Below are 11,716 nucleotides of genomic sequence, written 5' to 3' on the forward strand. Positions count from 1 at the left end.
CTTAGACGTTCCGAGGCTTATGGACACTATCAGTGGCTGTAAAAGCACAGGCTGATACACCAGATGAAAACTGGTGACATCAAGTCACTCACAGATCTCTGCACTAGGCACAATAGCCGGCTGAGCTATTTGACTGATATATAAAATGTAAATACGCAATCTCTTCCGGTGCCGTAAAGCATGTTCTTCCTTAAGAGAGGTCAGTTTTATCTGCAGCTGTACCAAGCTACAGTTCTGCTACATGGTATTGTTAATGGCAAGGTTTCAAAATGAAAAGCGCTTTATTCGAAAAACAAACACAAAAGAACCGTGAGATTAGCATAAAGAATAGGTTCCTGCTTTGAGCATACCATTTCACCTCTTTCCAGCGTCATTCTCCATCTATCCTCCTCTCATCACCAGTCTGCCATTCCAACTTCCCCACCACCATTCTTGCATGCTATATCTCCAGCATCTTCTAATCCTTCTCTCATCACTGTGCCATAACATCTTCCTCGGGTACCAATCTGCTTTTCCACTTCTCTTCTGTAATCTAAGATGCCTTTGAAACTCTTATCAACAGTGTTTTACCTACTGGCATCTTTCCAAAGCATTCTTCCATTACACCTCTCCAGTTGCCATTAGGGCACTCTCTCACCAGTGCCTTTCTTCTTAGGCGCCTCTTCTGTCCTCTTTTGCCATTTTGTTCCTTACCAAACACCATTCTGCCATTTCATATCTTCAAACATCCCTCCAACTGCCTTCCTATGTTCCACTCTTTTACATTTTACCTTTACCAATCACGTTTGTCACTCCTTCATGCCGCCCGTTCTGTTATTCCTTCTTTCAATCCCATTCATTCCAGCATCTCTGTTCAGACTAATTCTGATCACCCATCTTTTCCCTATAGAACTGTCATTCAGTCACCTTGGAATACAGTTTTCATATTTTAAAGTTGCTTACATTGGTTTGTCATTTTAACTCTCTGCAACACTAGGTTTCTATTCCATCTCTGCACCCCCATCCCCATCTTCATTCTTTTATAAAAACTCTCTATGGCATCATTGAGCTGCTCCACCACCAGTCACCTCTGTACCCATCAGATGTTCCAACCAGCTCTGCACCATTCCTCGATTTATATCTTTCCATAACTGTTCAGCCCTTCCTTCTCTTTAGCACCTTCTGTCTTCTTGTTTGATTCAAGGTCCATTCTGCTTTCCTCCAGTTAGTTGCCTATTCGGACTTGCATTGCTGTATTGCACTTTTCATTCTTACCAAGCATTTTGATGAAATTCCATCTCTTGACAGCAACAATATGCCATTCTATTTCTCCGACGTCTTGTTCTTTTTTTAATCTATTTTTCATACCATTCTCTTGCTCATCATTACTTTGCCATTCCATCTTTCTCCAGCACCCAGTCGGCAATCATTATCAGGTTGCCATTCTTGATAAGGAGGGGTAGTTAGATATTACATCATCATCTCCCTCTACCACCGTTGGTCATTCTTTGCCACTTGGCTCCATCTTCCTAGGTTATTCGGCTTTATTGTATCATGGGATCGTTTTTCAAAACCATTCACCGATTTCGTGTATGTCTCGACACATTCACCATTCATTCTTTTCAGCGCCATTGAGAAATCTAAACTCTGCCCTGCACTACTCTTTCTCTCTCTACACCATTCTGCGATTATTTTTCTCTCCCGACCTATTCTGCTGTGTAATTTCGCACACCGGAATTTCCTCTTCCTTTCAAAGGTTGGTAAAACGATCAAATATCAAATTTTTCCACTTTTTTCTGTCTTCACATTTTTGTCATTCCCTTCCTATAAAGCTTGATAAAAGGCTTGCTTTTCTGTGCTCTTTGTGCGCTCCCCGGCAGGCAGAGGTTATGAAGGTCTCATGGACCATGCCTCAGGCGCCAAAATAGTTTTGCGACCGTGGTTGGCAAATAGACCATGCTGTGCCTTGCCCTAAAAAGACTTCAGTCCAGGCCTTTCGGGTGATGAGACCGGAGCTTATTTCACCCAGTGGTCTAGCTTGTTTGCTGCTGTCTTCCAAGTTGTGGCTTCCATTGAAATTTTAACACTTTAAACTCCAAAATGTTTCGATGGGGAGCAATAATAGGACGATATATAATATTCTTCGTGCTGTATGGTCACTTATCTCCAGTTAAATGCCAAGCCCAGATCTAAAAACAAACAATGGTTCTACTTTTAGAGCAAATAGCAGTTTCTTAAAATGTAAGGATTTGTCTGTCTTCTGGGTGATACCATGTAAATAGGACTATTGTTTAGGAAATTGCAAGTAAATCCTGCGCCTCCGCAGTCTGGCTGTCTCTTGGGGAGGGCGGATCAGTCAGAAGGGGAGGGGCAGGGGGCTCACGAGGGTGGCTTGTTGGGTGTTGGCTGTCACCTACTGCACAATACCCAGGCTTCTAAGTGGAACCTTCCCCTGCCAACGTACGCCTGCCTTGGAGTATTTGTTGGAATTGTGCTAGAGTAGACCTTTACGCCATGCATCTAGCTCCCTTTTCCCCCTGCTATTGATATCGAAGCACATAAAGAGCACGATTTTCTTTAACAAACAAAAAAAAAGTCAAGCAGCACCTCTATTTCTCATAAGTCATTGCGGGCCTTGGGCTGCTGGGTATGTGCTTCACCTACAACAATTCAATCGCAATTACACCACGAACCAAGCGAGCCACTTTTTTAGTCGTTCCTTAAAAATCTAGACAGACTTAGAAGGAAGAAATGTTTTGCAAGGGAACAACGTGCGGGCCACTAAAACCAGTTCTTCTTGTTATTTCGGGCCATTTTTCTGTTCTCCCTCTCCGCTCTTCTTTTCTCGATTCTGACTTTATTTTTCTCGTCCCTGACGTGTGTTCGTTTGGTGTGGGGTTACCGGTTATCTCTGTGCACTGTTGCGTCTGTTAGCAGGATATCGTGCTAAGGGCGCTGTTTCAGAGGAGACAGTTTCTCGAGGTGTTTGCTAAGGTTGCGGGTCTGTAAGTCGGCTGTAACTTCCTTTGCCGTTGGTTTTGTGGTTGCTAAAGGTGATTGATAGTTATAGGGGGATATAATGTGTGTGTTAAAGACGCTTACTAAGAAGTTACTAAAGACACATCTGAAATTAGTTTTAATATATAGGCAGAAGTTAAAACTTTAATAGTAAGTATCAAAATAAAATATTTCTGGAAAGGCTGCTGGTCTCCATTTTAAAGGAGAAACCTTGACCAAAAGGGAAGGCATGTGAGATTTGCCTCGGGCCCTCAACCTTTCCACCGGGGCATTATCAAACAACAAGTGCCAGACCTTGAGGCCATTGTTTCCAATATAAAACATAACACATATCTCTAGTGTTTCTCAGTCACGCTGCTTCTATGATTATTCAACATTGCTGGCCTTGTAGACACGAGATTCGCACCCAGGCCACTGGACAGCATGAGGACTTGCTTTCCAATGTACCAGAAAAATAAAAGACTAGAAATTAAGAAGCTGGATCTTGCACATTAGTTCACTATTAAAAAACAAAACAAAAATGTAGCCATGTCACTCATTTGAACATCGGCACAAAATTCACCAGTAACTTGTAGGCATCAACATTTTTTTACCACAGGATCGAAGCAATTTCAGCCTGTACCACATTGGAGCAGAAAATTCGCGATAGGAGGAAAACCCTACGTTAAAAGTCCAGACTCCTAAAAAATGCACACATCTTGACTATTAATTTTAGAAAGACATGTTACAGCTAAGTGTGAAAGTCTAGCCTATTACGGCCCGCCTGTACAGCCCTCATAAACTAACGGGAGGTACTTCTCATTGCCCAAAATAGGCAAAAAAAACTATTGACCAAGTCAACTGAATTGTCGCATACAGTGCCATGATATGTTGAGGTACAATCCACCCTTGGAGAAATTGTATCTATTACATGTGTAGGTAGGTGCACTGCAGCCACCTCCAAGTGCGGCTCAAGAGTGCAGGCTTTGGCATTTTAATGAGATACCTGATGGAAAGTGAACCTTCTCATATAATGTTGGATGTTGCAGCCTTCCTCATTCCTTTTCCTCACAAAACATCATTTAGTGTGAGAGTAAACTTGCATGACCACGTAGGGTAGCTGCATAGAGTCCCCCATCATAGTGTGAAACAGCTAATTTATTTTGGCGGGTGGTTTGCCTAGTTTGGGTTGGGTATTTGTTGTTTGTCCATATGATTTTCTCCTTCACTGTCTTTGCCCTTTATTTACAGATGACTCTTTCCCCCTGTTTCTAGGAGAAAAAAAAAGTGCATTCGTTACATACAAGGTGAAGGCAGCTGCATCAGCCCACCCTCTTCAGATGGAAGCCTACTAGACTCTCCTCCTCTTTCCCCTGACCTGCTGGACTCCCCTCCAAGAGACTCACTATCACAGACTGAACAGACCCAGCCGCTCTCACTGACGTTGAAACCCGACCCCCTGGCACGCCTCTCCATGCTGCCCCCCTCTTTAGGCCTGTCGGATAGTCCTGTGGGCAAAGCCGGCGCCCTGTCTGCTACCAGTTGTCAAAATGGGGGATTAGACCATCATCTGCCTCACTCTTTACAGTCGTCACTACTGCCATCCGCGTCCTTAGTGCAACCATCAACGTCGTCCTTGCATTCCCATCATTCTTTGGCAGGAATGCCACACCCTCAGCCACTTTCACTCGTAACTAAGTCTTTGGAATAGCTTTAGCCTGGACATTGGTCTTGTTTTTTTTTTTTATTATTTGTAATTTTATTTTATTGTTTAATATTATTTGTGCCACACAGGCTATTTTCGTTGATGTTTTATCAAGTTCATTGGTCAATATTTGACCCATCGTTATTTCAATGTTTCCTTTTAAATATGTAGATTTCAAGAGCCTCATGATTCTGCCAAAATTTTTATCAACAGCTGTTTTAAAGTCTTTGTAGCGTTTCGGAAAAAACGAAAATATATATATATATATATATGTACACATAACTGTTAGTAATTCTGATAGTTTATTATTAAAGACTCATTGAAGGGAAGACGAAGAAAACATGCATCTTTGAAGCAGCCCTTGTTAGGAAGAAGTTGGTTCTTTTTTATTTGTATTAAATACGAGCTTGCGAACCAATCATTTTACATCTGATTTGTAACCTATAAGGGCACACTGAATGCAGTGCCGCCAATTTTTCTTGTGTGAAACAACTTTCATTGTGATTGTCACTCATTATTGTTTAAATGTACAGGAAAGAAAAATTAAGAGGTAACAAAAGGACGTGATAATATGCCTCGTTTCATGGTGGTGTGTTTTTTTTTTCTTCGAGGGGGATGCTATGTGAAACATTCAATTACAAAAAATAATGTAAAAGGGAAAAAAAGTAATGACAGCGCTATTGGACCAGTAGTATTTATTGCTTTAGAATTTGCTTGTTGTATTTGTACGTCGTCTGTTTTTAAATGTTTTCCTTTCCTCAGAATATTGTACAAAGTTTTCTTTTATTAGCGTAAGCATCTTATAAATATATAGCAACTCATTTGTACAAGGTTTTTAAGTTTATATATATATAAAAATGTATATATATTTTTTTGTAATTTTATGTTGCTGTATGAAACAGTCTCCACCAAACGGACAGAACAGCTGCATTAATTAAGGACCCACAGTATGAAGAACGAAGGAGAATAGAAAGCTTTAAAAGCCATTTCATGAATTAAGACTTGAACCGCCCTTAAGGGAAATCTACACTTACTGTTTCAGAAGCAGTAGCCTGCAAAGGAGGCCCCTTTTAGGAGCAACAATGAACTCCCCGCACCATTTGGACAATCTCCACATTTTCATGTGCCAAATGTCTCATCGCCAGCCCGACATTTTCCCTGCTACCTCCTCCAAACTCAATTCCCCCTTTTTAACGCTGTGCATTTTTTGTTCCTCATGTTTTGCTGTGATGTTACATAGATGACGTATGTAGTTTTATCGTCTACTATAACAGATCTCTTTGGGTAGCGGATTGACTGGACAGCATTTAAAATGAAGAGGTAACGACCGTTGAGGGCCAAAATGATGTACATTGGAATTCTATTTAAATATGGAAAAGACTGCCACTTTTTATGTACAACTACGACAAATAGGCCGGTAGAAAACGTAATAATATAAAAAAAAATCTAGGCATGTTGATGTTGCAAATGAAAGGCTGTAAAAGCTGGACGCCCCCACATCCAGTGCCACTGTAGTTGACATGAAGCGATTGTAAAATGTCTGATTTTCTTTCCTCTGGTTTATTAAGATGCTAACTATAACATTTTTTATTGTGAATACTTTGAATGTTTCCTAACAGCTGTGATGTTACTGTTCTGTTTTAATGCTCTTATTCCGATTTTAATTTCGAATGGTTTTCAGGCCATCATTATTATTATTATTATATTTTTTTTGTAATGAATAAATGTTCATGCTGTACAGTATCTGTAGCATGCAGTTCTGGATTAATAAAAAGCAACTTAGTATGTGCAGAAATAAATTGTTTCGTGTTTGGTCTGGCAGCCAGTTGATGGCCAAGGAGTTTGGTGGTAAATTCGTGTCATATCAATTGCAAACATGATCGTGTGAAGGACACGTAATATCGGAAGAAGCTACAAGCAGGGTTGGTGGGCTGAAGTGGTGACTAAAAGCTGGATACCCCATTTGCTGTTCTTGTTTATAAAGCCTATTCAAATGGGGACCAGGCGTCCGTGTTAAAATACTTGTGTGACTGTGGGGAAATACTCTTAATTATTATGAATGAATGAATGAAAAAGATTTGTAAAGCGCAACAAATGCCAAAAGGCGTCAAGGCGTTGATAGCAGTTAGTCTTCGGAAGGGAGATAAATAAGAAGGAGCTGCCTGATGGCCGTTACAAAGTGAATAGCCGGGTCTTTAAGGCCTTACGAAATAAGGCATGAGATTGGAGACTGGAAATTAATCGGGAAGCGAGTTTTGCAACGTGGATGCCACCACTGAAAAAGCTCTGCCTCTCCATTCTGATCTTCTATACCTAGGAGTAATTAGGAGAGGTTTGCCGGAGGATCGAAGTTGTCTAGAGGGAATGTAGCGTTGAAATAGATTCCAGAGTTAGTTAGGGCCTCTGTTATCAAGGGCATTGTGAACCAAGCAAAGAGAATTAAAGGTAATTTGCTTGTTCACAGGGAGCCAATTGAGCTTCCGAATCCCCCAGAGACAGACTGTGTTTTTGGGACATCACTAGTGCCAGAGCCACTTGTTTTCATGCCTGAATAGGAAAGAAGCGAAATACTTTTCTCAGGGATTAAATTATCCCAAAACAGGTAGAGACTGTCCTATTTACCTGTAAATCGCACAATTGTTTTGTATCAATGAGTACTCCCAAGATTTTTTGCGAAACCTGTTGGAGTGGGCAAGGCCCTCAGCTTGTCAGGCCACCACAGATTGGACCACCTGGAGGAACAATGTTGAAATTGAAATGGTGAAAGGAGAATTTCCCAAGTGGAGAATCAAAAAAAGCATAAAGTTGGAGGTTCATGTAAAAAGTTTGAACATCTTGAATTTGTGCATTGTTGATCAGTCAAGCCTTACTTGTCAGAATACTTAAAAATATTTACTAGACGTAAAGGAGACTCCAAATGGAAAAAGGCAATGTTTGGTGCTGTAGCCAGTAGGTAAGAAAGTCACGAAAGTAAGTGAGAGAGGTATACGAAGTAGAAATACAACTACAGCTCGCCCCACATGACCCAGGATTTACTGGTAAATGTTTCCTTCTCAGTCTGCTCTCTGTCTCTTACCTATGCCTAGTACTAGGTTCTAACAATCTTGTCAAGATTGTCTTTATGTACCCACGTTCCGTAAAGCCAACTCACACTTTCAAATTGTTTTTCTGAGTTATCTTATGTTGAGTATCTCAGAAACTCGTATTGCTCTTTTCAGTTGTGGCATTCCTCATTCTTGGATACTGATTTTTTGGGCATTTGTAACCTTTTTGTAGTGAGGGCACATCATGTTCATATTGCATGTGCACGTGTCCTTTTGAGTGCGTTTGCATCTTTTTGGGATCTCTGTCATGATAAGTACTTGTTTCATGCCTGGAAGAATATTCCCTAACGCCATGAATCATGCTCTTGAAATACTGTTAGTGGCTGGAAGATTTCTCCCCAACAAATTGATTTATATTTGGCAACAGTGTCAAAATTAGCTTCTCGATAATTGGTTCTGTTGGTTGTTTTCTAATGTTTCCTTTGTCCAGCTATTCTGATTTGACACCTTACATTTCCTGTGCTCCTAACAACTTCATCAGTAGCCCTGTTCTTCTGCGTTTAGAAGGTAGAGGTTTCACTGACGCGCTTCATAGTAGTTTTTGCTGGTAATAGCATTCAGACAAATATTATATTCATTTCCCAGCTTATGTGACCTAAAATGTTTCTAGATACATCAAGGCAGCTGAATGGGTCAAATTTTGGGGGTGCTGTCAGTATATAATTTTCAGACACCCTATCTCTTCCACTTATATTTGTGATACATTCTTTGTAGCTGATAGCAAAATGTTACATAAATCAATAGTCTTTTTGTTGAAGAGTAGGAGACCCATCAAAGGTGTTTTCTTAACTACTTTATTGTAACTAGATCGCTTCTCTCCCGTTGTCATCGGACCTGATCTATGTGGTAATTCTGCTGTTCAGTTCCATAATGGTGTTTATCATAGGTTTTATCAAAGAGGGGTATGGTGACCGTCAAAAACTTGGTTGAGAAATGTGACACACAGTGTCTTAAGCGGACGGTCTTGATGAGGGCCAGAAAGACGAATATTTGGTCAGTTGTCTACAGCCATTTTCTGAAGACCGTCTAGATCTTGTTTAAAGTTTGACTTTCTATCATTCAGTGTTAGAGCTGCTGCAGGAAGATTTCGCTGAACAGTTTGCGCTGATCTCAGTAAATTTAGTTAGCCTTTAAGGGTGCTGAATTATTCATTGAGCCTTTCTACGCACCCAGAAATACTTGTGTTTCACGATTATGGAAACTTACCCTGTGTTCACGAGCTTTACACAAATGCCTGCTGTGTAAGGCTAGAATGACGAGTCTCTGAATTGTCTGAAACATTTTAGCAGTAGCAGATTTGACCATGTTTGTTGACCATTTCGTAGGCTTCTAATGGTGTTGCCTATGGACTGGATTTAAAAACTATTAATAACCCCCGCATCACTTTCTTGTCATTTCCTTGTTGTCAGGGTCCAGAAGGTTTGGCACCCCGCGATGTTCAGAGTACCACTAACCTGTCTCTTTATCTTGCCCGCGGGGACCACGGTCTGAAGAGATGCCTCCCAATTCCCTTTAATGCCAACCCTCCCAATGCGATAGATACACTGGAGACAGATAGCATTCCGGGGGAAGAGGGAAGGGTTATATCCTGGGGGGCACCCTCTAGGTCTGGTCTTGCGTAGTTCCTTGATACTAGAGAAATAAAGGACACCGTTACTACGTTCAACGGAAACAGGCTAGACAACAATTTAGTAGGGTAAAGGGGGAGCCACTCACTATCTGCCCCACCGCGTTCGAAGTATAGTCTTGGCGTGGAAAAGGGTCGGGAACTCTGATGAGGCTCCTCAGGCTGTTACCACACAGGACTCTGAGAAGTTGATCGTAGTTTGGGAGGAACCCACTAGGCGTTACTGAGCATGCTAACAGTTTGTCACACACAGTTTCTAGCAAGTCGGGGAAGTCTGACCGGGAGAGGCACTCCGGTATTGCGTGAAGCACAAAAGGTTCAGACCTGAAACAAAAATAGTTATACAACGTTGCACGGCCGTGCAAGTCTTACCTCCACTCTGGTAGCGGGAAAGAAAGCGTCCGCGGGTTCAGCTGCTTGAATCCAAAGAGCGGGAAGGAAAGCGTCCGTGGGTTCAGCTGCTTGAATCCAAAGAGCGGGAAGGAAAGCGTCCGCGGGTTCAGCTGCTTGAATCCAAATAGCGGGAAGGAAAGCGTCCGCGGGTTCAGCTGCTTGATGTCGGGTACGGGCTCGGAATCCGGGAAGATTGACAAGCACCTCCTACTTCCTGGGAGGTGTTTTTATACCCTTCTCCCTTTCGCCGTTTCCGTACTGTTAGGGCCCCGGGCTTTCTGGGACTTGTAGTTTTATGGCGTCTTCGATGCCCTTCCTTCTGTATTGCACTCAGAATCGGAATCGCTACAGAACCCCCTCTCGAGGACTGCCGACTCGGCGGTCGACCCGGCTTGCCCGGATGGGCCAGATGGAATTGAGCCACCAACTCCGGGCAATGAAGGTTCTGCTCCGGCTCCCAAGACCTGTCCTCGACACCAAACCCCTTCCAACCCACAAGATATTGAATTCTACCCCGATGTATCCGTGAATCCAACAATTCCTGCACTTCATACTCCTCCAACCCTTCAACCAGCACAGGTGGTGGGTGAACGGCCAGTCTAGTGTCTAAGGGACAGGGTTGGAGCAACGACACATGGAAAACAGGATGGATGTGCCAGGAAAGAGGGTTGGCAAGTCTCAGAGCTACAGGATTGATCATTTCCACCACGCTATACGGTCCAATGTACTTCGGTTTCAGCTTGTTGATATTTTTCAGGTGAATGTTTTTGGTCGACAGCCACACCTTGTCACCAACATGATAATCCGGTTCAGGACTGCGCTTCTTGTCTGCGAATCGCTTCTGAGCCTCTTGAGCAGCAGCTAAATGGCGGATGGCATCAAGGCGGACCGCTTGCATGTGAGCATGATGTTCCTGGATGCTAGGGAGATTCGTGGTAACCGGCCATTCGAAGGGAAGGATGTTGGGGTGGTAGCCCTGCAGACAGAAGAAAGGCGAACAACCCAAGGTAGAATGATTAGAGTTGTTGTACGTGAATTCAGCCAGCCATAAGAGCGTAACCCAATCTGTTGTGTTTTGTAAGGAGAAACAACGCAGGTATTGTTCCACCGTTTGGTTGAGGCGTTCTGTTTTGCCATCGGTTTGTGGATGGTAACTTGTGGATAACCTGGCGTCGATGTGCATAGTTTCACAGAGGGCTTTCCAAAATCGGGAAGTGAATTGTGTCCCTCTGTCGGTTATAAAAACACTCGGAATTCCATGGACCCGGACGAGATGTTGAAGCAGCACCAGGGCAAGGTCAGCTGAGGTGGGTATGTTGTCCAACGGTATGAAATGTCCCATTTTGGTCAGGTGGTCCACCAGAACCAGTATCGCTGTTTTTCCTTGACACAAGGGCATCTCGACTATGAAGTCCATGGAGACGGTATGCCACGGTTTGGGTGGAATGGGTATGGAACGGAGAAGCCCCGTCGGCTTCCTATGAAGTGCCTTCCCCTGAACACACACTGCACAGTTCCTGATGTATTTCTTGGTGTCCTCCCTAAGAGAAGGCCACCAGAAGGAGCGTTCTGTGGTGGAGATGGTTTTGTACACCCCCCAGTGGCCTCCTAACATGGAGTCATGGGCCCAATGCAGCACTTGCATCTGTAATCCTGGGTCGGGTACGTACATGGCGTGACGATAGTACAGGAGGCCGTCTTTCACTATTCGCCATTGGGGGGTCTTCCTGTAACCAGGCGTTGTTGTCAATCTCTGCCACTGACACCTTGAGGTCCTCGAGGAAATCAGCGGACGTGAGCAAGGCGATTGTGGGTTCGGGAAAGACTTTTTCCGACAAGATGAGTGGTGGCTCCTGGTCTACAGTCGGCTGTTGTGGATGGATGTCTGGACTCCTAGAGAGAGCGTTGGCC

The 11,716-nt window shown here is 43.1% G+C and overlaps 1 protein-coding gene across 49 annotated transcripts in view; it reads left to right on the top strand.

The window, feature by feature from the left end:
- TCF7L2 (transcription factor 7 like 2) overlaps positions 1–6,480 on the top strand; it is a 358,366-nt gene extending 351,886 nt beyond the window's left edge. For 34 of the 49 annotated variants that reach the window (XM_078643794.1, XM_078643791.1, XM_078643790.1 and 31 more), the window contains one exon: positions 4,252–6,480. In XM_078643794.1, the coding sequence (XP_078499920.1) occupies positions 4,252–4,687 (436 nt within the window). In that variant the 3' untranslated portion in view covers positions 4,688–6,480. The remainder of the gene's footprint in view (positions 1–4,251) is intronic. The other 15 variants (XM_078643835.1, XM_078643834.1, XM_078643838.1 and 12 more) reach the window with 4 other exon arrangements.
- The last annotated feature ends 5,236 nt before the right edge of the window (positions 6,481–11,716 follow it).

The sequence above is a fragment of the Lissotriton helveticus genome, chromosome 5_1, assembly GCF_964261635.1.
Source record: "Lissotriton helveticus chromosome 5_1, aLisHel1.1, whole genome shotgun sequence".
Classification (NCBI taxonomy): Eukaryota; Metazoa; Chordata; class Amphibia; order Caudata; family Salamandridae; genus Lissotriton; species Lissotriton helveticus.